Source organism: Lutjanus erythropterus, chromosome 3 (assembly GCF_056507025.1).
Source record: "Lutjanus erythropterus isolate fLutEry1 chromosome 3, fLutEry1.hap2, whole genome shotgun sequence".
NCBI lineage: Eukaryota > Metazoa > Chordata > Actinopteri > Lutjaniformes > Lutjanidae > Lutjanus > Lutjanus erythropterus.
Window position 1 is genome coordinate 35,249,093 of NC_139319.1, and position 25,809 is coordinate 35,274,901.

Sequence of the window (25,809 nt, forward strand, 5' to 3'; positions counted from 1 at the left end):
CATTTCCTTTCTATATTAGAACATAACATTTTGGCTGAAACTCAGTTAAGTGGCCCTTACAAAGCACTCTCAACCTGGAGATATTTTCTGCGGGTCGCCTCAAGACATGTAAAATCTGATATGTACAACACACTGTTAGTTAAAAACCATGAACGAGCACAAAAATGACGATTACCAACATAAACCACCATGTTCTGAACACAAACACTAACAAAAACTAACGTTGGCATTTTGTAACATAAAATACCAAACTTAATGACTCAGTCCAGCACTTGGCATGATGGGAAATGAGGCTGTAATTTTTGACCAAGGAATGCTTTGTTTTGTTTTATGTATTACAATGCCTGTGCCAGGGATATAATTTGGGGGGAGGGGGCAGTAACAAAGTACATTTACTGGAGTACTGTAGTTAAGTGCATTTTTTGAGTATCTGTGCTTTACTTGAGTATTTGTTTGTTTTTTTTTAGAAATTTATGACTTTCACTCCACTTCACTTCGAAACCACTGAATCAGAGCATTTTAACCTCTTTTAGTCAAACATCAGCTTGTTCTAGCAGCACTCTAAAGTGGCCTGAAGCAGAGGTTTTCAATTTTTTCTCAGCCAAGGACGTTATACAAGATAGGAAGGACCCCCTGATGCATGGTACATATTATGGACTAATTTGATGCAACTATAGTTACAGTTATGGTTGTACCTGTACACAAGAAAAATGTCGAGAGAGCGAGTTTCCACCGTTTTAGGGTGATGTGTGCTGGCCTGGTGGAAGATTTATATACACATTTATTTAGAGATAGACTTTTAATTAGAACATAATCTGTGAACTACTTCAGATTTAAAAATTAAAATGATGTGATTAACTATGAAGCCTAACTATGAAAAAATGAATCTGAAAACTTTCTAGGGGTAATTTTTTAAACCAAAACTAATATAGTACGCAACTTCTGTACTTAAACCCTTACAGGATGAGATCTACAAGTCTTCCCATCTGTTTTGAGAACATTCATGCCTAAAGTTACACTGCCCCCTAGAGGCAAAAACACAAAACAGTTGAGTTAATGTCCTTCCAGTCAAACTTTATTCATTATCTCAAAAAAAAATGAACAGATTCTGACCAAATGACAATTACACCCCCCCTCCTTCACCCTCCCCCTCCCAAACTAATCAACTTCCCCTAAATGTGGACTAATTGGAATATCTTTCAACTCTGTAAATAGTCAGTGGCCTTCTCATCTTTCAGTGAAAAGTCAGCCACAACTGAGAGCCAGACGAATTAAATACAGAAAAATAATTGGGGTCCATAGTTTTCAGTGCGTTACACAACTCGGTGGTAAAACAATGAGCTTATGAAATTACAACTCTGCCTTATCTGTCCAAGTCTGACTAAAAGTCGTGACAGATCCTTGTAGATACTGTCAGTTATAATCACTTCTGTGGATTATCTTCTTAAATTTAATGTCGTCTTTATAATAGCTTGTCACACACACTTCATCTGACAGAGCATCATTCAAAAATACAAGCACACTTTGGAAAGACATTTCCCAGAATACAAACTAGGTTATCATTCACATCTGATTAGAAATATGTTAATAAATTAATCCACTATCACTTATCCCCTGTACACCCCCCCCCCCAACCCCAGCCCAGTCCACCTCCACCAAAAAACAAAAAAAAAAACCTCTCTTCACAGATTATTCAATTCAAATTTCCAGCATCCTATTGACCACCTCTTTCCTGAGCTGATGGAGAAACTGACATCAAGTCAATCTTGCATCACACTTAACAGCTTATGAAACACCATCAGAAGTGGAGTGCATTACAGTAACTCGTGGGTGTTTTGCAATCTTAAGTGATATGACAGGGCTGACAATGGTACAAAGCTTTTATTAGCTTGTCAACGTCTTTGGCTGTCCCTCAGTCGAAGCTAGCAGTTACAAAAATCAATCGTTTGTGATGGCATCATACTGTAAGAGTCAATTCAGTTTGGGGCCAGTTCCATTTAACATCAAATCTATGGGATCAAATAACGGTCAAAAAGATTGAGTTTGTGAATTGAGGTAAAAAAAAAAAGAAAAAACTCAAGGTTGTGGTTGTTTATCACCCTTTGTAGACAGGTTCAAAATGTCATGTGGAGTCTAAATAAAATTTGTGCACTAACATGGTTAGTTAACCCTGCTGTTGTGAAGACTGAGGATGTTGCTTTGTGTGTGCAGATTTCAGCGCTGAATTTCAGTGTGCTGCTTTGAATTTGTACTCAGATGGTCTTTTTTCCCCTCAGGGCCTTTATGTAACCTCTGTGGTGAAAAAATATGCAGAAATATTATTTGGACATTCCCAAATTTTTCCACATATTCACAAACTCTTTCCCCACAGGTGATATACAACCTCTGAAGACATATCTGACAATAATTTCACAACAACATCTTAATGAGTCTTATTTGATCACTCAGGAACTATGTTAGACATCATAAAGGTAAAACTGGTAGTAATTATTAGATTCAACCCCCCCGCTTTGTGTTTTGTCTGAATTGACCCTGATGCTGATAAGTGAGAGACCTGATTAATCCATGATGCCTGATGGTCCTAAACTGTTAGGACTGATATCAAAAGTATTTAAGTGCTTTCAAAACACTCACAAGACTGGAGTTGACCTAGATAAATTACAAAGGTATAAAAATGGCTCATATTCTATCACAAACATTAACAATTTTCTTCGACAAATGAATGTTCTGGAAAAAGAAAAAAGACCTAAGTAAAAAACAGAAAAAAACAACCTGTAAAACGTCAGCTATCAGTCCAGTGAATCTAAACGGCTGATGAGGTGGTGGTAATGCGAGTGGTTCATGTCGGCCTTCGCTTGGGGCCAAATCACATCTTAGTGAGCTAAATAGTTCACAGGCACCAACGATTAGTCACAAACATTCTAAACGTTAAGAGGTTTATCTTGTGGACCAACATCTACTCTGTACTGCTCTCTGAGGCTGTAACCACGGGTGCAAGTGTGCTATTTAGTGCACAAAGACGAGGTCTGAGGTGAGCTGTGGTTGTGTCCTCATGTGCGCCTGGCCTTCTGTCTCTTGGCCTGACGTTTGGCTTCATCCAGAGCAGCGCTGTCCCCGCTGGCTTGAGCCATGCTCCTCACTCCCTGGACACGATTCACCACCTGTAACAGGAGGGGGATCACCTGCAAAACAGGTGATGCTGTTTGGATCAACAGTTTCTTACTTGAAACATTAAAGGGATAGTTCAGATTTTTAAATGAGACGTTGTATGTGGTACTTGGTTGAAAGAGTATTAGCCACAGTAGATGCCTGTGCCATGCCCCCATTTTGGAGAGAGAGACACCAAGACAGAAGCTAAGAAATGAACTGCTGCTAACAGGGCTAATAACAAAAGGTATTTTAGCCTCTTATAGAAGGTCCTAAAAAATAAATCAATATCAGTTTAAGTGTATGTTATATTTAGAATGCTTTTACAGTTGTACTTCGCTGCCAGACAGTCTCTTCTGGTACAAAAAGGCCATTACGTAAACCAAATACTGCTAACTCCAAACCAACCAAACTCCATGGTTGAAATCAGTAATTTCACCTCACAGAACACAGGAGTTGCTGATCTACTGCTGCCACGACTGGTTAGTTTTTTGTGTTATTGTGTGACTTCCATGAATCTGAAATAATCTTTAAAATCACAGATATCACACAATAACACACAACACAGTTATGTCACATCAAATAATCGGAACTATCCCTTTAAGAAAATCCCATGAAAAAAAAGTGATTAACAGGAATTAATACATGGCTAAGAACTGATTAGAAAACATGAAAACAACAGGAAGGACAACATTCATCTTGATGTCAGTCCAAATTTCAGGCTTGGGTGTGATAAGGCCAAATTCCAGTGAAGTTTATTCCAACTAAACAGATTCAGAAATTCAACAGTGGAGCAAGAAAAGCTCTTTGAACATATTGTCTGTAGCAGGTGGAGGAGGTGGTCATGTACCTTCTCGTGGTTATACGCTGCCAACAGAAGCAGCAGAGTGAGGGGCAGAGCTATGTAAGAGCCCTGGGCAACATCCTGGTCAGGCACTTTACGCTGTGGGAAAGAGCACACATAAACACTCTGAGATGAGACAACTCCAGGAGAAGCGCGATCAATACTGTTTTGATTCAAAACCTGCCACAATATGCCTCACAGTAAGTAGGGAATCCTGTAGTTCTTCGCATTAAAAAAAGAAATGATATTCTCACACAGAAAACAAATATTCTTCAGGTTAAACCTTGGGTAGAAAGAAAATAACATCTGTGTCTTACAGTGGGGTTGAAGGTGAGTGTGACGTGCTTGTGGTAGCCGCTGGAGGTGAAGGTGACCTGAGGCAGGGTGAAGTCATACTGGGAGCGGGACAGCGTGGAGTAAAGCATCAGCACGTAGCTCTGGAGCAGAAAGAGAAAGGTGACTTTAGATCCAACAACAACATGTTCTGGGCCACAGTCAAGTCTAAAGCTACTGTCATGTCAGCAAAGTTTAACACACAATATGTAAATTCTGTTGCTAGGGGTCTCCCACGTTAAAATAACAAAAGATGTAGTTTGACAATGTCGTGGCGTAGTGTGGGATTATGAGAGTTGTTTTCTTCACTTTTAAAGAACCACCATAGCTGATGAAAATCCATTTGACATGATTCAGGCAGAAATCACATTCATGGTGGATGAACTTGATTCAAAATGCTTCCTAATAAAGCCCACAGTATACTGTCTGTATGCCACTTAGTTTCTGAGTTGACTTGCTTGAACATGTAGGCTTGGGTTCAGCAAATGAGTGGTGCATGCAGATGTATTGTGTGTTATGATTGGAACAAAAATACTAAATATATAGGTTGACACGTTTCAAAAACTTTGTTCAACATAAAAAAAAAATTAAATTAAAAAAACAACTTTTGGTATATATTTTATGTTTTACCTCCTACCTTAATTGATTTTTGTAAATATATGCTTATTCTGAATTTGATGCCAGCAGCATGTTTCAAAAGCATGTTTCTGCCATTTGGGCTTTACAACATCCTTTTAGATTTTAGAGCAGAATTATGAGCAGGTACCTCTCCATCTCTGTCCAGAGGAGGGAAGTGGAAGAAGAGGGACTGTCCCAGAGAGACACTGTTGATTGGGTTGTCCAGATTGTCGCTCTTATAAAGCTTCACCTGGACAACGAAAGGGGAGAAAGAGTAGTAAAACACAGAGTAAAACTGCATTTAATGGATGCAAGATCAATACAAATGATCTAACAACAGGGATAATCGAAGTCAAGTGGTCCTACCGAGAGTGTTGGGAGATGTTCAGGGGACGTGTGGACGTTTCCACTAAGGTCAAACTGATTGATTTGCCTGAAGGCGATGATGTTGACCCCTTCAATGTCACTGCTTCCCACCTGAGAGAGAATTCAGAGCTTAATGTACAGATACAACCCTTGGACTCTTAAAGAAAAACGCCAAATGTGAACAGTGGAGAAAGCTTTGTAAAAGTCACATGGTGTGATAATAACAGAGAATTAAGTGGAATTAAGGCATTTCCTGCCTTGCCAGAGAGATTAGGGGGCCTGCACTTTTCAGACAAGCTAAAATTATGAACAGAGAGGTTTAAACTTGCAATGGGATTATCACTGCTTTTGTTCTGCATATAGAAAGGACCCATGTGATAAGGCTGCTGATAAGTCATAATCACAGGGTTCCCACAGTCATTTTAACAATTCAATTACACAAGTTTTCCATACCTTCCTATCTAGTTTTCAGCACCAACCATAAAGAAACTTTAAAAAAAAACACTGTGACATTGAAAATGTGTTACTGTTTGGACTGGAGGATCAGTAATTGTATTTTATTAGAGGTTCAAAGTTCAAACCGGGTTTTCCGCAGAAGGCACTCATTTCACATTTTAATTTGTGAAATAATAGTACAATCAATACTCACTCAAACAATGGATGATACTTATTTTTAAATTATAAACAGTTACAAACGGCGTCAGCTCCATACAGCAGCAGAGTTGCTGGGTGTCAGTTTTTGTTTATCACAACGACAACAATAAGGTGAATTGACCATCAAGACAATGACAGAGGGCTTGGTGAGAAAAGCAACAAGCAGAAATGCCATTTTGGCAACATTTCAGTTTTAATATTAAGTGTCATCAACGAATACCTCAGTGGAATTTCTTCAAACTTGGTACACATGAAGGATGAACTGATAAGATTTTGACGGTCACAGCACAAAGTTCACTGTGACCTCCCATTCTCATGAACACGATACCTCAGAAATGTCTCAAGAGAATTTCATTACATCGGGCACAAATGTCAACTCAAAGGTTTTCTTATTCAAACATGTGGTGTAACTGGTAACATCAGTGTTATTACAAGTTTATTAAGCTGGTGGAAAATTTCTTCACAGTGGAATCACTAGTTCTAACTTCAGTGAAACAACTGTTGCAAATTTTGAGCATTTTCGTTGGACATGTGAATCGATGATGGATTGATCATTAATAAGATAAAAAAAAATCTTTCTCTAAAAACAATTCTAGCAGCATATTAAATACGTGAAACATTAATTCATGAAGCGCAAGCAATTTAAATGAACAGAATAATAAAACAACAAGGCTCTTTCTTTGAAATGGCTGCTCATCTGCCTGCCTTTATTCAACAAATGCCTCCACCAACAGAACAAACTCTGAAGATCAAACTATATAAAAAAATAAAAAAAAGGTTCATCATGGAAGAAGGCCAATATTACCACAATCAACAAAACGAAGGAGGTATCTTGGCACAAAACCACAAACACAGTAAAAATAAATAAAAATAATGTGTGAAAATAATGGGATTCACTTGTTAGAGCCTTGTGTATTGAAGCCTCAACGCCCACAGGGATTTGATTCCAACAGCAAAAAAGGCAAAAAGCCACAATGATCATTTTTGAAAAGATATACAAGTCTACTTATTGTTTTATTTGTATTTGTTAATAAATGTCTGACCTGCTGCATGACGTGAGTCAGCAACTGTTCAATATTGGTACTGATATTACCAACTACATAATCTGCTGCTCTTTAAAACGTTTTCTTACTCATAGCATGTCCATTTGAGAAGGTCATGGTTTAAACTTTGTCTTCACAGATTGAAGAAATCAGAGAATGAATAAATAATTTCTTTAAAAGTTTGACACTTTTTCCTTTATTCTAAACTTTAAGGTTTTAAATAAACAGGATCACTCGGTGTCAAATAACCTGTCTGCCTTTGAAGACAGTAAAAGTTGTAAGACATGATTGTCTTAACTTTTTTTTAATGTTCTTTGGAACTAAATTTAACAGGTAAATTCATGCTTGATCACAAAGAAAAAGGTCTGGACTTGTGTTTGTACATGGACAGACGTGATGAGAGCAGAAAAGACACTTGATGGAACTGTCTATTTTAGATTCTGTTTGTGCCCGACTGGACTTCTCTGATACACAGTTAAATTAAGCTTGACAGTTAACCTGCCATGGAGCAGGCTTGATCAGTAGTATGAGTTACCATGGTTACAGAGCAGGGATTGCTATAAACCACAGTCATGAAATGGATCTTTCACTTAAATTAGCCAGAGTTATCAAAATAAGCCAGGCTTTTCCTTTATCCACATTGAAGGAAAACCCCTCTGGTCTCTTTTTAATTAGCAAGAAATGCTAATGTTATAGCTGCATGCCAAAACAGTGAGGTTAGAATAATGAAAAGTTGACCTAGACATTTCCAAAAACTGAATGGTTGTCTAATGTTCACATCATTTATCAAGCCTTTTACACCAAGAACATCTTTCACGAGTTTTCTTCTTACCTCTATAGCTCTGTGCTGTGGTAAGGCCCTCTCTATGTGGTCGTTGCCTTCAGCTCGCAGCTGAATTAGATATTTGCAACTTGGCTGCAAGGAAACATTACAGTCATTAAGTCATATAAGCTCTACAGTTACAAACATGAGTATAACATTGGAGAGATCCAGTATATTTGCTGTGTACAATCATAGTCTGTGCATGCTCAAATATTGCTTACCGATGTGTCAAGTAACTATTTTTCATAGTGATCATAGACAGGCCAGTAACCTATCTGTAGAGTGTTAATTTTAGTCTTAAACCCATCACTTTGATTTTTATGTTTCCACTAGAATACTCACCAGCAGACCCCTGAGTCTGAAGCGACCCTCCTCATCAGTGACGGTGTCCTCGCTGTAGAGGCTACACTCTCCCTGCCCCACCGCCTCCACAGCCACATCCCTCTCTGCATCCCCACTCAGAGACTGCACCGCTCCGTAGCAGCTGAGGATGACAGTAACAAGACCATGACGCTGATCATACTCATGTGTTATGGACATTTGTGGCGCCAGACCCTTTTCTATTCTTACAACAAACGGCATCAGGAGGTAGTGCTGGGCCATATGAACAAAAACAAATATCAAAATATTTTAACCAAATACCACAAATATCAATATTGTCACAATACTGTAGGGATGACTATTGGTGCATCACATAATATTAACACAATGAGATCAGTGATGTGGATATAATGATAACAACTACTACTTTACAGCAGAAATAAACTTACTAACGGCCTGGTACAAAAAACTGTTTTGATCTCTATGGCTAATTTCTCCGTTCATGAGAACAGTATGAGGGGTGAATTTTTGTACAACTCGCCTCTTTAAATTATATTAAGGCTTAAAGTTATGCATCATTAAGGGAGAGCTCACTTTGAGTGACAGGTGTGTACAGTCACAGATAGCTAGCTGCTGGGTAGCTGCGTCGTACGCTCAGTTCAGCTCCTCCCATTCTCGAGACAATAGTAGTGTAAAAAAAAATTCTTGATACTTTCGATACCACAGCAAAAAGGAAAAAATAGATACCAAAAACAGATTTTTTTTTTCTTTTTCTGTATCAAATTTCAGACAGGACAATAAAGTCTGATGCTCATTTAAGACCTTAGTTAAGGAGATCCTGTAGATGTTGAAACAGAAAATTTTATTCTCATACCCTGAGCTTAACTATACAAGGCACATTTTCATTTTTTTGTAAAGCACTTTGCAACTATGTTAAGAAAAGTGCTGTATAAATAAAGTTTATTGTATATTACTAAACATTTGTCTACCTGTAAGCAGTCTTAATGCCAGTGATGTCGATGCTGAGGTTCTGACCCTCCTCCACTGTGATCATCTGAGATGCCGGCTCAAAGCGGAACTCCTTCATCATAGGCTTGAAGTAGTACTGACCGGGGCTCTGAGGACAAAAGCAGTGATTACATCTGATGGAAAGCAGGAAAATATATACATCCGCCAGAGCACAACAGAAGTCGAAGCATCCCTACAATCAGATTTACAGCAGACTGTGTCCAGACACACACACACATTACAACAGTGGAAACGAACGAATGAATTACTGGATCCCTACCAGGTTATTGAAGGTGAGCAAGCCCGTGTCCTGGGTCAGCAGATTCGAGCGAAACTGTCCCCCACTCAGAGACAGGAGGACACCTGACAGGGGATGACCGTCCTCTGATTTAATCTACAGCACAGAGGGAAAAAGAAAGAGAATACAGCTTACAGATCACATCAGTTAACTAAAAGATTAATTAACTGTTTCACTGCTTTATATTATACTGTGTCAGAGCTGTCCAGATTTGACTGATAAGACACTGGCCACATTTTAAATACTTTAGCTGACATGGGAAAAAAGATTTAACTCCTGTTGTCTTTTCAAAATAAAAGAACACATTGACTTTGGCTGAAATGCTCCAATATAAAAATGACAGTGGGTGAGTAAAAGAAGCACAGAACTACAAGTAGAATGACAGTAAAAAGATAAAGATAAAATATACAGAGATAGATAGGATGCCCATTCTTATGACACCAAACTAGCACAGAGAAATCAAGAAATCACTCTGTTGAGGCTCAGATTGTGAAACTGTGTTTATGATCAGGTTGACAGGTAAGTTTAATGTCTTATGATCTGTTTCAAATGGATGTGCAAAAAGAGATTTAAAAAAGGAAACAAAACTCTAGTGATGCCGTACAAAAGGTTTGAAAAGCAATTTATCACACAGCCTGAAAGAGTAACTATGACTGATCATTTGTGGCAGGATCTCATAGTTGCTGTAGATAATTGCAGACCTTTTTAACAAAGGCAGTACAAAGGCGACACACACAGCAAAGCAAAGAAATGATTTAACTATCATCAGCGATTCTTTTAATGATATTGTGTGAAAACATACAGCAGAACTAACAACATGTCATCGTGTCATTCGGTATTCCCTTTGAACCACATAATCAGTGAAAGTAGTAATTGTGAACAAAGAGCTATAATTGTAAGACACTCTGGATGAAAATGTCAGCGAAATATTATTATATTGTAACAACAACAATAACAAAACTAATAATAATAACAATAGCAGATGTAAAAAGTGGCTGGTGATAACTGGGATGTAACTGGACTGCATGCAAGTGAGGCTGGTCACATGTACCTTGAAGGTGACACCAGCCAGAGCGAATGCCTTGAAATCTCCCTGGGTTCCCTCCACAGGACTCAGGACAAAACCCTCTTTACTGGCGCTGATGTCATACTGCCGGTCGCTGTGGAGCGGACCCACACTGCAGGGAAGAGAGCAACAAAAAGGTGGCTGGGACTGTACACCACTATTACATTTTATATTTTTCATGTGATTACAACACCAGTTCATATACACAACAAAATTTCATAGGATACTGACAATTAATAGTACAGAATTCTATCAAGCTTTAATCACAAATAATGTAGTTATTTTTCCTCTAATAGCAAAACAAAAGAAAATACTGCTCATAAAGAGCAATCCTACACACATTACTTGGATAATGTTGCAAAATTGACATACTGACATCTTAAAGTCAACCCAAAACTATTTCTACCGTGGAAGAACTTTTGTTCCTCGGGGCTCATGGCAACTGCTGAAGCAGAGATCAGAAAGTGAAGGAAAACTAAACTCAAGATCCATTTTGACATCTAGAATTTCATCTACATGAACTGCAATGTGGGCATCAGTGATGTCTAAAAATATTTATAGAACAACATGGAGATGTAATGATACCAAAACCTCAAGGTACAATTATACCACAGTAACAAGTTCATCATATGATACAAAAAATAAGGAAAAATGTCTATTTATTAAATAATAAATAAGATGTGCACACCACAAAATTCATCTTTCTTTGTAACTAAATGTTCTTCTGCTCTCTTCTTCTAATAAAATAAAAAAAACGTAGCCAGCCATGACCTATGTATGTGCACAAAAAATTGGCATGAATTGTCTTCTGCAACGAATGTAGAGCTTTTCTGGTTTCTTTTGTCATTCATGTAGACAAAAATAAGACATCTGAGGACATCATATTGGGCTTTGGGAGACACTAATAAACATTTTATGCCACTTTCTGGTATTTTATAGACCAAACAGCTAATGAATTAATCAAGAAAATAATCAACAGATTAATCAATAGTGAAAATAATCATCAGTTGCAGCCTTAAGTTCAGACAGACTGACTAGATCCCACATTGCAGCCCCTGTAATGAGATTTTTTTAGCCTCTACCTGTTTACATTTTGGCACCACCGTACCCATGTCCACAGAGATAGCTATCACTGGATTAAGAAAACTTAAAAACGTGATGATTCTCAGTAAAGTTTTACAGTCAGAGATGGTCTCTTTTCTCCTATTAATTCTAAGTGGATTTATAAAGTTCTGACCGCTAGCATGCCTAAAAACTGCTCTTCACACGCTGCTCATCTGCTTGTAAAACATCTGTGTGACCACTGGAGAAGAACAACTGAGCAAGTCTAAAATCTCAACCTGGTTTTCATGCCACTGACAGCACAGATGCAGCATTTCATGAACTCAAACTCTCAGCCCTGTTGACAATGTGTACCCTGTTCCAATGAATCTCATTCCACACAGACTGGTTGCTCTGTCATGCACAGATTGTGATTTAATTGTCTGTCTGGCTGACCAGCACTAACAGGGATTTGTTTAAACTCTCTGGGCTTGAACAGCAAATTACATTACTGCCAGAGTTTTACCTAAGACCCACACATCACTGCAGTTTCTACACTTCTTTTGGGGTTCAAACACATTAATGGAGTGGGCTCTTTGAATATTAATGACTTGCTGAGATCTTGACTCTTTTTCCTTTCAGCATGACAACAATCTCTAATTAAGACTTAGCTGTTTTCAGCTTCTTGTGTCACAGTATCTTTGACGTTTTAATGCACTTTATTCTTTATTTCTCATAAAAAATGCTGGGCTCTCCTACCTGTATGCTCCCATCTCATTAGTGGCCACAGTAATGAGCGGTGTAGCAGCTCCTCTTTCAGTGATGGAGATCTCCACACCCTGTAGCTCCGGTGACACCTTCCCCTCCAGGAAGAGACCAGCACGCCCCGCGATGTCCACCAGCCGACCTGGACACGACTCTGTTAAGAGAGTGGGATTATTTTAACTACAGAATTTAGAGGATGTTATTTTTCTCCTTTTTGTCAGACAAACAATGTGTTATGAGCATTGGGCATGCGCTTCTGAGAGAAGAAGAAAAATGAAAGAGTTAAGAATCTTATATATAACAAGATGTATATAACAAGATTACAAACAGACATAGTGGGGTTGTTGGATGACAGTCTGTGAAGGAACTTACCTCCAGTGATTGTAGCCTCTACCTCAGGAGGGTAGAACAGCAGCTCCTTGGAGGAGGGTGTCACTGTGATCTTCTCTCCTGCCCTGTACAGTCACACAGTTTATATCAACTCACTGCATCATCACATGGGCTCAAGACTGAACAAGACTCAAGACTTGGTGGTTATTATTAGTAGAAGTCGATCAGACACTAATAATAAAGTTGCAAAGTGATAGGAATTATTTGGGGTTTGAGTGCTCTGCTGGTAAAAGTCCTGTTCTTTTTATCCACAGGCAATTTTAGATGACTCACAGCTGGAGACTCTTGTGGTTAAGTCAATCAATACAAAAAAAAAAAAAAAATGAGTGGCTGCGTTAGAAAATATCTTCAATATAGAAAGCCAAAAGCTACGAGCCTGTGGACATAAAACTTTACTGAGAAGTTTACTACAATTCCCGCAGGCACATTTCATTAAAAAACACCAAATCACAGAGCTTGACATTCTGTTATGCTTGCAGCTAGAGATCAGTGGAAGTTAAAGATGAGGCTTTTTAAAAAACTGATATGATCAACAACTACACTGCAATGTTGTTCCCAACTGCAATGATGAATTTTGAAATTGCTGCAGCTTTGATTTGCCCCTCAGGCTCATTGGCTCTGTTGTAGTTTGTCAGACTGATAGAACCCAGAAACAAAGTTCGAATGAATAATTAAAGCTGATGGCCATGACATCAACTGATAGGCTCCACAGATTACCTGGGATATTTCCTATGTTTAGGAACATTGTCAATATCATTACAAGAAAACTTTAATGCAGAAAGTTAGTTAGAAGGTAACAGAAAGTTTAGCAGGGAAAACCAACACATCATCCTGATTACAGTCCTCACTTTGTTCTATTGTAAAGAGCAAAGAGGTGACCTGCAGAGCTGATCCCTGACAGAAGAATAAACATTTAGCTGGTGAGAAGACTTTTAAACCTCATTTATGCTTAATGTTAGATATGCATACAGATATGGATGGAACCTTCTGTATGTGCTGTGCATTCATTTCAGACACATTTCTGCACTTTTTTTGAAAGCTTACGGATACAGACAAAACAGGGCAGTACCACTGGTAATCAAGGGGGGCACGGTTGCAGGTAGCCAATGATTCAAGCAAGATACAATCTCAGGATTCGGATTTGGTGCCAGTTTGTTGCAAGTTAATTTATTAGTGTACATCATCCATAGCGTTACTATGTTTGCAAGTATTTGTTTTTATGAAGTTAGAAGTTATTTAATCCCTTGTTTTAACAAAATTAACAAAATGTTCAGTCTCTTGTTGCTTTTTCTGACACAGTGAAGATTATAATTGCTTTTATTGTTAGCATTTAACAGGCAGCTCACTTCAAGCCCCAAAAATATACATTTAAATAATTTTATATAATGTCATTAACTTGCAACGTCTACTTGACTAATGGCCTGTCTGGGACAGTCCTACTAGAAATGACTATCAGTGAACATGCAGCAGCACTGACCTGGCCCAGTAGGAGAATTCATAGTGGAAGGGGCCTGTTAGTTCATCTGCCTTCTCTTGAATAGGAGGGCTATCGTCCCGGGCTCCTCCGTCCTCCTCAGCAGCGCGGCGCTCTCTTTCCTGACGGCGTAGTTGAATCTCTTGCAGCTGCTGCTCTTGCCTCTGCTCCTCCAGGCTGCGCAGGGGACCCAGCACCAGCGCCGGCTCGCTCTCGATAGATGATCTGATTGAGGGCAGGGAGAAAAAAGAAAAGAATATTTAAGCTTTGCAGAAAGATGCACGACACCTTATATTAGCAGAGAGGTTCTCCCAATCAATCAATTACTTGATTGTAACTGTGACGTCCAGAATCTTGTCGGTGGTGATGAGCCCGGTCATGTGATGCCGCACTGCAGTGAGGGTCAGGATGCTGGGGGCCGAGCTGTTGGACACAATTTAATAACGGTCACTGGATTTAACTGTACAGAGGTAGAACATATAAATGTACACAGCATCTCATGACTTACGTATCGTAGGTGTAGAATTCCTGCTCAAACTGGTGGCAGGAGCGAGGGGTGACTTTGTAAACACCTGGACAAGCCATTGTTAGTTGATTAATTACCTTGCTCCAGTTTTCTATTTAGGCAAGTGTGACACAGACCTTTTGGCTCAAAACACAGCAATCTAACTATGCACAAGGGAACAGTTGGTACATTGCTATTTTTTTCTTCTCTATGCTAATTCACACTGTGTTTAGCTAATGAGAGGTCAGGAGAATGAACTTCACCAGGTTTGGAGAGGCAGAAGCGGTTCACTCCCTTCGACAGGTTGTACACGCCAACGTTCTCTGGTTTGCTGCCGTCTTGGAAGAACTCCTGCGCAGAAAAACGCGTTTAGTTAGAATTAGAATAATAATTATAGACATACCACCATCTGCTACAACACGCACCAGGCATGGCTACTGATTACTAACCAAGGTAATGGCATGGGAGAGAGAGCAGCGCAGGATGTAGCCAATCTGTCTGAACTCCACCCCCAAGACGTCGGAGTCCAGAACCTCCACTTCCACGGATTTATGTTTCCAGCACCACTCCTCATGAGAAATACTCACTGATACATGTAACAACAGAGAACACCAAATGAATGAAATGAACAGGTAGACTAAAGGAACAAAAACACAGTCGTCAGTGTTTGTTGAAAAGGATTAAACTTGTCACGCTGTCCACGGTAGAGAGTTTTCTGCAGAAGATCTTATAATTATCTCATCTTTAAACAGGCGCTTAAGAAAGTAAACTTCTCGCACTGCTCGGGCCTGGCAACACTACAAAGCTGAGTAAACATGCCTCAAAGATGCTGTGTGTGCAGATAGCTCGCAGGCACACAAAACAGATTGTGTGTATTGAGCAGTGAGTGAGATGGATGCAGTACCAGAAGGTACAGAAACACTGGCTGAATAATGTGCACTTCCTGAAAGCTGCCACTGAACACCAATTATGATCGAAAGCTGGTAATTACTAATTGATTTCCTTACAATCGTTGGAGAATAATTAGTGAGAGGAATCAGTTTATATGCGATGGTTGGCTTAAGGTCTTTAGTCAAAACTTGCATGCTGACTTTGCATTTGTGCTCCTCTTAAAAAGTTGATTTAAACAACTGCAACTAATGATAACTACCAATTTCAAATTTGTGATTGTTCTAATTAACCGCAAATGAATGGAATTATCATTACTAATATTATGAATGTAAGATGTTTTTGGGTCCTAACCTTTGTATTTCCCAGGTAAAACATTGTCAAAGGAGAAGCTGAGCGTGTCACTGCTGCCAGACAGAGCCACTGCCCTCCTCTCTCCTTGCCGACTCACTGGCTGCAGGGTAACTGACAGGTCATCACAGGACGCTGGAAGTCAACCAGAGGACATAAAGTTAATTTAGGTTATATGTGTGTATGTACACATATATATGTGAATGTGTAAACAAACGTAATGGTACTATGCACATTAAAAGAACAGTTCAGATGATTTGAAGTTGGTTGTATGAGGTACTTAGAGGTAGTCAGTGTATTAACTGCAGTAGATGGAGGTCGGCACACTCTAACTTTGGAGAAGCAGAGTGGAAAACAACCACTGAAGCCAATATCAGCAATATCAGTTAGGGTCTATGCTATATTTAGAATATTTTCAATGCTTTACTCAGATAGCCTTTTGCAATGGGAAACTGCCATTATATGAGCCAAATATCACTCTCTCCAAAGCAACCAGACTACTTACAGAAAAACAGTCATTTTAACTTGCAGAACACAGGAGCTGCTGGACGACTGCCACCTTAATTGCCTAGTGTTACTGTGTGGCTTCAGTGAATCTGAACTAACGTTTTAAAAACAGAAGTCACCCCAAGACAAAAACAGATTGAGGCAGCGGTAGACCAGCAACTTCCATGCTCTGTATGGTTTTCCCTGTGGTTGAGTCAGAGAGTGATATTTGGCTCTAGGGGTATAACGATTCACTCATGCGTCCGATGCATCGGACTTTAATGTGTTAGGATATGAATGCATCGGTTCAGACGGCCTGCATTGGTAAAAAGCTGAACATGAATAGGAAACAAATCAATGTAGCACTAGCGTTATCGATACATCTCATTAGGACGCGCATACGTTTAATTTTGGGATCAGTGAGCTGCCACTGTAACTTTCCTCCGTCTTCTCTCTACCGCTGTTTCTGCCTGCACCGCTCTCACTGGACACCTGCTGCCGCGCTCACAAAAACAAGCACTCCCTCCTCCCTCTCCTGTGTCTCCTCTTCATTTGCTCAAAACAGACGGCGCTGAAAACAGCTACAGAAGTGACATTGTACCGCGTCGCACCACCAAACTTTCATAACGCACAAGTGTAGAATAAGTTTGGGTTTTATGAGAATAAGATGAGAATTGCTGCTGCAGATCATTTATGTAAAACGTTTTGGACAGCAGAGAACAGAGCCATGAGTCTGACCCACAGAGACATCATGTCACTGTGAGAGCAGGTAACACTTCACTGTTCCTCCACACTGATCAAAACCACAGCACTCTTCATATGAAACGAAATGAGTAGCAGATCATTTTACTGCAGAAATACTACTATTTTAAACAGTTTTAAAGTTTCTCATTTATCTCATCTCATTTACACAACAGACGCATAATAAGATATAAACATCACTGTAATGTCTCCTTGTCTCTGTCTCTACTGTTACTATATTTAGTAAAACTATCAAGATTTTTTGGCAACTAACATCACTCCAGAAATGTAGCATTAACTGAATCGAAATGTAAAGACTGACTCATTGCATTGTCTTATATTGTACTGCATCGTATCGTGACAGAGCTGAATTGTATCGAACTGAATCGTTGGCCACATAAAGATTTATAAAATATATTGTATCGCTGAATATGTATCGAGATACATATCGAATCGTCTCAGTCAGTGAGATACACACCCCTGTTTGGTTCATATAATGGTACTTTCCCCTCAGAAAAGTCTATCTGACAGCAAAATAAAGCAGGTAAAATATTCTAAATACAGCATAAACTTAACACTGATATTGACCAACACCTACTATAGTTAATACACTGACTATTGAGAAGTACCTCCTACAGCTCCAGTTTAAATAATTTGAACTATTCCTTAAAGTTGCAATTACCTAAACAGTAGACTTTTCCAGAGACAGATGCCATGAATTGGGTGAAAAGTAGGTCTGTGAGGGGCCGGTCCACAAGGGACACTTCCAGGGCCTGAGGCTGCAGAGCCAGGCCTGCTTTCACCTCCACCTCAGGGAGCGACACCTGGACAAACAGAAATACAACTGAAGTCATCTTGAAGAAAAAAAGTTTTTAATCATTATATGAGCTCTGAAATCAATTATCTCTGATAATACATCCCTAAACCTACTGGTATAATAATACTGACTTATTCTGGACTGTTTCTGAATACTCATGAAGTTAAGATTCACTTCAGCTTTTGATATGACTCTTATCTTATACAATATGGTTTCAACAGACAAATATTGGAAATCTGAGAAGAGCTGAAGGTAAGCTTCTTATCAATTTAATTAGTGCCTGACGCTGTGGGCTGATAAAAATTTAGTTTAGGGATATTCCACTAAAATGGGTAAATTTAAATGTTAGACTCACATGGACACTGTAGTCTCCAGGTTTGGCCTGAAAGCAGAAGGCCCCTTGAGGATCGGAGTCGATGGTCTTGCTGGAGGTCTTCTCTTGGTCCTGGTGTGTCAGAGTGACCTTGTAGCGGCCCTGCTGCTTCATGCCCTCAGGCAGGCGACTGATGGAGATCTGGCCACACACACTGAACCTGTGTGGGACCGACATCGGAGATTAGATCAAGCTAGTCAGTAATGTGGTGATAGGAAAAGTCAAGCTGAGAGCACCGAAGCTAAAGTTTTCTAATTCATTTCAAAACATGTTAACTATAAAAATTTGATATCTATATAAATTTGATATACCCTGCTGTGATGATGTCAGGGAGCTGGGGCGTGTTTGGGGCGATCTTCACTGTGATTGGCTCAAAGAACATGAGGTCCTTGTTGACACGGATGGTGTAGGTGCCAGCCGTCATGTTCTCCAATCGGAAAGAACCATCCTCCTTGCTGATGACTGTGAGAACAGAATAGCAAAGTAAGCTACGCTGTGACAATAAAAATGAGAACCACAAACTGAGCATTTCCACAATTATTTAAATGTTGTTTTTTGTTGGCACTACAACTAAACAGAAGAATCTTCTCCTCTGGTTACCTTTGATCTGGTTGTTGAGGGACACTGTGGCATCAGGGACGCCCTCACCACCGACGCTGTTGAGAACTCGACCCGTCACGGAGAAGCCCATGACACGGAAAATTGGCTACATGCAGAGCAACAGAAAGTGTTACATATCAAAACATGGGACCATGCATAATAATTTTGTTAATTTATGTTTGCAAGACAGAGATAACATATTAAAACTAATAGTGAAAAACTGATTTATTTCAGCTCTTTACCTCTAGTTTCAAACTGTTGTGTTCCACTTTGAAATTCATCCTAGAAGGAGCAACGTCAAACGTGATCCTTTCTCCCCTGTAGAAAGGCACCTACAAGGAAGGATTTCACAAAAGCAGAATTATTAGACTTTATAGCAGAGGTCAATTTCAATGCAGTGCGGAGGTTAAAGTTACACAGTTAAAATCAAACTTGATTCTTGGTAAAATTTATGTGCAGCATTTTTCTGCCTTAGTCATTCGGTGTTTTTGAATTCAGTAATTATCTCCCTATATTAGTAGTTTCTAACCACTGACTGGGTTAGGAAACAGGCAGCCTCACTTTTTATTGTTGGCAAAACAAGGGGAGGCTTTTATTGTGAAGTAGTCACAGAAAAGCACTGTATTTGTCACAGAGTGAACTACAAACAGATACACCAGTCACTCTTCCGTTGCATTTCTGACAAAGAAGCTGCTTAGGAGTGTTTGCTGTGGCATTAAACCACACTTGCTGTCACCACGGTAACAACTGTTGCTGCAAAAATAAACTTAAGACTTAAATCTTAAGGAGTACAACTTACAAATGAAGACAGCCATTTGCTATTTACAGACAGCTTACCACAGTGTACTCTCCGCTGGCCAGTGAGGGGAAGACGAATGTCCCATCCTCCCTAGAGAGAGCGCTGCACATGTAAACCAGGGAGCTGTCCCCAGAATCTGCCCCTTCCACCGGTGATGTGTTACAGCCACCAACATCCTGAAAACACAAATATGGAGCTCTGTAACTTACTTTTGTGGTTAAAAATCCTTACAGAAGACCATGAAATGCCAGAAATAGTGCATGAATACTGCTAGACTGAAGACTACAGAATAATATACTGACGTTCAGGATAGATCAGACAAGTCTGACTCCTCGCTGTTCTAAAAATGTAAAATAATGTTGGTTTACCTCTCTCTTGACTGTGGCTGAGTACAGTAGGAAGGTGACCTCCTTCATGGGCTCTCCATCACTGCGGACCTCCCCTGAGACATCGTAGCCTCCAACCACCAGATGGTCGGCGGCTGGCGCGTTGGCATTGGAGACGTGCACCGAGGTAGTACTCTATAGGAAGACGGCAAAGGTCACCACGCAAGTTACAGCGAGGGTAGGAATAATGGGTCTGTCAGGAGCAGCGTGATTACTGCTGGAGATCATTAGTTATAAACCCGCTAACCTGACAGGGAACCTTATCAGCTGAGCAAGTGGGTGAATAATTTCATACACTCAAGCGATACGGAATTAAAAAGGCCTCTGAGATGATGCATTCTTCACTGTATTAATGACACTACGCAGATGGAGAACTGCCACACTGTGGTGCCCAGCAGTGTGTTAATACCTGAGCATGGGGAAAAGAAAATGATGTCAAACACAGGTCTAATCTGACTGCGGCTTGAAATCATTAGTTACGAACCTGCTGATCTGTCCCACTTTGGCTACAAATGCCTCAATCCATCTTTTTAAATCATCATCATTATGGGGTGCTGTTTTTAGCTACAGTGGTTTTTCATTATTTAACAGTGTCGCTACATGTGAGCTAATGTATACATATAGCTTATTCTAAGGTCTCTCTTAGAAATGAACTTATGATTAGAGCTATTTTATAGTTTTATATTTTTTCTACATTCAGTTCGTAATCAGTATTACAATACAAATGCAACACTTTAAGGCAATTTACTTGCAATTATATAGACATCCCAGTCTCAATAAACATATGCATCAGTTAGGGGTGTGCCAGGTCTTATTGATCAGCAAAAAAAAACACATATCACAAAAATGACAATATTACGACATTACACTGTAATACACAGCAACAACAAGTGTGGATGAAAGCAGAAGTAACGCTGCTATTGACTCCATGGTGAGGAGTTTGTTCCAAAAAGGGGAGTGACTTAAGTGATGTGGAAGTGGATCGGTTACAAAAGATCGGATGTACAACAAATCAGAGTGATAGTTAAGCACGGCACGAAAACTGTAACAAAAGAGGGTGATACAACAAACTAATTTCACCAGCTCAAGCAGATGCAGTGAGTTGAGTACGAGGAGAGACAATAATCCCATGAGGAGAGCTCAACAGCTATTATGAGCTCTAAACCACAGGTCATATCATCAAGAATATTCACAATTTTAGAGCCACACCGCCCAGCCCTACACCAACGCCTTATCATGCTTGTTGTGTTAAGAAACTATATTTACTTTGATCTGGATGAGATTTTATTAAGAAATAAATATCTGTTAAAGAATGTGAGTAACATTTTAGGGGAATCACAGATAGTAGAGAAATATTTGTCTATGGCAACAATGTCTTACAATGTCATTTTCTCATGAGCAAAGGTGTCTTACGATGCAGTTCTTATAATGACGACAAGAAGTCTCTCATTGTAGTGATGTCACTGTAAAAAATCTTAATGATCTTAACTCTATCTTACAATACAGAGTTTATACACGTTTTTCTTACATGTCTGTCCCAAAAGCTACACCAACTTTTTAAGTGTCACCTGGTGGAAATTAAATAAAAAATCTATTAAGAGGAAACCACAGCTTAGGGGGTATCTTAAGTTTTTTTCAACCTGGACCCTAATTTCCTATGTTTTTGTGTTTAAGTGACTAATGGGGACAAGACATTTTGAATTGGGTCTGATATTGAGGGAAAGTGCTGCAGCTGCCAGAAGCTAAACTTAGCTATAATGTAATGCCTCCAGGCAACTGCACACCACTGCAGTACATCCACTAAAAGTGCTTGTTTTTGCCACTGACAGGCTCAGATTATGTTTTTTTTTTAAGATTTAGATACATTTTGTTTAACCAGAAACAGCTGTTTTATTGGTCTCACTAATCTAACCAGACTCCATTTGCACAAAGGGTTATTTCAGCATAGTCGCTTGAACAGAAATAAAAACAAAATAAAACTCATCAAGAACATCTCAGCTCAAATTCCCCAGATGAGGTAGAAGTGAAAATACTCTGGCTGTACACAGTATTTCTCACTGCTGCTTCTCTGGTGTCCGACCTCCCTTTCACTCCTCACATCATTGTCACAGGTAACATGTGAATGAAAGGGTTATTTCGACATAAAAACAGAGTTGGTGATTTTTGGAACAGTGAAAATAAGCCAAGATGGTTTTGGTGAGTTTCATTTTGTTTCAGGCGTCTTTGAATGAAGATAATGATTATGTTAAATTAACCTTTTTGCATAGGGAAACTGGTGACGTTGGCGAGAGCAATAAAACAGCTCTTTGTGGTTAAGCAAAATGTAACTTAGTTTTTTAAAAAAAGGTCTGTCTTTGTAGCAATGCTTTCCATGTTGTTGTCAGACGCTTAGAATAATAATCTGAGCCTGTCAGTAGCAAAAAAAAACACTTTTAGTGGAATTACTTCAATGGTCCACAGTTGCCTGGAGGGATTATATTATGTTGTAGTTTAGTTTTATTTCAGCCAGCTGCAGCGCACTGCCTCAGTACTGAACCATGTTGTCCCCGTTAGTCACTGAGGCACAAAAACACGGCAGAAGAGGATCCACTTTGAAAAAGCTACCCATTAAATTTAGATGTTTTCAGGTAAGTTCACTTGCTTATCAGTCCACAGCTCTACCTTGTTGGACAAACTTGGACTTTCCAGCTCCAGTCAATGACAAACCAGGCAGACAGAACAGCAACCTAATCTATATGATCCTTGTCAAAAAAGGCACGTGCAATGTCATGTTTCATAATGTCTGTGCTGCCATAATGGTTTCATGAAAACTGAGTGAAGGTACCAACCTGCTCCAGAGTCCAGGACAGATGGGAAGCTGTTATTTCATAACTTCCAGGAAGCACTTTTAAGAAGGTATACCTATGTTAGGAAGACAAAAAAATAGGAAACCATGCAAGACATGTTAACTGCAAAAACACCAGTGTAAAATTCTACCAAACAGAAAGGTGTGAGCCACTTACTTTCCTCCGGGCTGTGTGACGACACTCTGTAGCTTCTCCTCTGTTCCCACTCGGCTCAGTTTGACTTCTACTCCAGCCGGACCCAGGAGATGGCCTTTACTCAGAACCTGAATAATGCAGAGTACATTACATAACCAGAGACACGAATTAATTCTAGACTGATACCTTTCCAAGAAACAGCTTACACATGGATGGATAATGAAATCAGATGGATTTTTCTGATCTTTTGTGTAGAGATAAGAACAGGGAAGTTATCTGCAGACACTCACATGAAAAGAAGTGATGGATGTGTGACGATCTGAACCTCACACCTGAACACTTTTTCACCACACATAAAGCTGTAAGACTTTTTGATCTGAGACAATATTTTAAGCACTAATCTCTGTTTACATGTAGTAGGGCTGCAACCAACAATTATTTTCATAGCTTAATCAAGAAAATGGATGACAGATTAAATGATTAGATGTTTGGTCCATAAAATGTCAGAAAATTATGAAAAATGTTGATCAGTGTTTCCAGAAGTCCAAGATGACTTCCTCCAATGTCTTATTTTGTCCAGAACCCAAAGATATTAAATTTACTGTTATGGGTAAATATTCACATTTGATGAGCTCATACAAAGTTTTTTCTTAAAAAAATGACTCTAAACAATTAATTGATTATCAAAATAGTTGGCAATTATTTTAATCATTTGACTGATTAATTGTTGCAGCTCTAATGTGCAGTAGTGTTGCAGGGTATAAGCATTTTAGGTAAAGAAAGGTAAAGCTAAAGCTGATGGTTTATAGTTTTAGAACTATTCAAAGAATAATTATACAGGCATTGTACAGGGCAGCTCTATAAATACATATATATTTGTTATTCTGACCCAATAAATATAACCATAGATTTCCCTCACGTGTATGAAATTTAAATAAAGTATATAATAATTTTCTTTCATTCTGTGGTCTCATAGTTTTGCAAGAGCATACTGTATATTCAGTGTGGACATTTTTTTCTGATCTATTAGGTATCGAGTATGGGACATGATTTAGTCTCAAGTATTGTTTTGGTATCCAGTGCCATGATACTAAAGTTGGTATTGGTATTTAAACTTTGGTATTGTGACAAGACAAGATGAGCTTTTAGCAACTTTATGACAAAATGTTTCCATTACTGAGGCAGGAAATCCATAACAATTCTCACCGTTCCTGAGACTGAAAAGCCAGTGAAAACAAAGTTGATGTCTTCCTCTTTCGTACAGATGTCACTCACACCATCCACATGGAGGTCAACACTGGTTGGTTCTGATTAGAGGTAATAAATAAATAAATAAATAAATAAATAAAAATTACAGACCAAAAGACACAAAAGCATGTACAAAGATAATGCCTACAACCTCTAAGAATGCCTTTGCATTTTCTGGACAACAGCTGCCATTAAGGTCGTCAAAAGTATCAATACTTCAACAATAATATAATCTGTTAGTTTTAGTATCAAAAGTACCAAAGCTATTAAAAAAAATAAAAGACCTCCGTTCAGTCTTTACTGTCCTGCTTGAAATTTGCAGGTAAACCCAGACAGTGTTCAGTGATGAATTGTGAGGATGCAGCTGTTATACAATCTTACCAAAGCTCCAACCAAGAGGAGGCTCAATCTTCAAAACAAAGTCTCCCTGTGTAAAAATGACAAGTTAGATTACATTCACTGTCAGTGAATAATAATAGTCTAAAGTGCTCAAAAGAGTAAATCTTATACCTTGTCATAGAGAGGGATCATGAAGTAGCCATTGATTGGAGCACAATCCGTTTGATATTTCAAGGAACCTTGTTTGGTGTACAGTTTAATCTGGGCATGACAGAAGACAGAAGCTGATCATTAAGTATATACATGTCAATCACTAATTCTGATCTGTTATAGCAGATGTAGTCTCTTCTTAATTTAAATGTTACATTGAATAGCTAATTGGTTGATTAATTTGTATCAGCTGTCATCAACAGACCAGTCTATCTGGGATTTAGTTAATTTTACCAATTAGCCAAATGGCTAATCCCATAGAGCCTGTGAATGAGCAAGGATTAAGGCGGATGGCTAGCACTTAACGTCCTCAGCGTTAGTACACATAGTTTTCCGTTTAAGAGACAGCAGCCATATACATATTAATGCTAATGTAGCTAACTAATGTGACATATGGGCTGTCAGTCAACCATATCTGCGTAGAGAAAACCAAAAATAGCACAGTGGCAGATGGCTAAATCAACATCAAACTACATTTATCTGTTTTGTGTATGTTTGTAAGAAACAAAGGCACAATTTTAATTTAAAGTAGACTGATTTTTTGGTCATTTCATTCAAACTGCCATTCAACCAAACCTCCAGTCTCCGCCTAACCTTTCACCTAGCTTACTGCGATAAACCAGCTAACTGTTAGCTTTCTGCTAGCTAGCTTAGCCGGGACGTTTGCACTCTCACCTCGATCAGAGAGTAGTTGATTTCTACGTCGGATTTCACAAATCCCCCGCACGCCACCACGATGTCATCCGAGGAGACGGTAAAGAACTGGGAGTAGGTAATACAGAGTAACACCCAAAGGGCTCCCATGTCCGCTCGGACCGTAATTCTCAACATTTTGGCTGACTGACTGATCGCCCGTTAGTTGAGCCGAGCAACAGCACGCTGCCTCCGGTTCCG

The 25,809-nt window shown here is 39.2% G+C and overlaps 1 protein-coding gene across 1 annotated transcript; it reads right to left on the reverse strand.

Moving 5' to 3' along the window:
- Positions 1-1,053: 1,053 nt before the first annotated feature.
- nomo (nodal modulator) lies at positions 1,054-25,778 on the reverse strand. Its single transcript, XM_084715935.1, has 31 exons — positions 25,591-25,778; positions 24,877-24,966; positions 24,748-24,793; positions 24,325-24,425; positions 23,140-23,246; positions 22,966-23,038; positions 20,120-20,272; positions 19,790-19,927; positions 19,195-19,284; positions 18,953-19,058; positions 18,664-18,814; positions 18,335-18,512; positions 17,845-17,986; positions 15,939-16,070; positions 15,146-15,282; positions 14,960-15,047; positions 14,700-14,763; positions 14,519-14,614; positions 14,195-14,416; positions 12,700-12,782; positions 12,322-12,481; positions 10,507-10,633; positions 9,438-9,551; positions 9,139-9,266; positions 8,171-8,312; positions 7,838-7,921; positions 5,309-5,419; positions 5,091-5,192; positions 4,309-4,428; positions 3,998-4,090; positions 1,054-3,182 (listed from the first exon to the last, which is right to left on the reverse strand). Exons 1-31 carry the CDS (start codon positions 25,744-25,746, stop codon positions 3,051-3,053), a joined length of 3,666 nt encoding a protein of 1,221 aa, XP_084572061.1. The 5' UTR covers positions 25,747-25,778; the 3' UTR covers positions 1,054-3,050.
- Between the last annotated feature and the right edge of the window lie 31 nt (positions 25,779-25,809).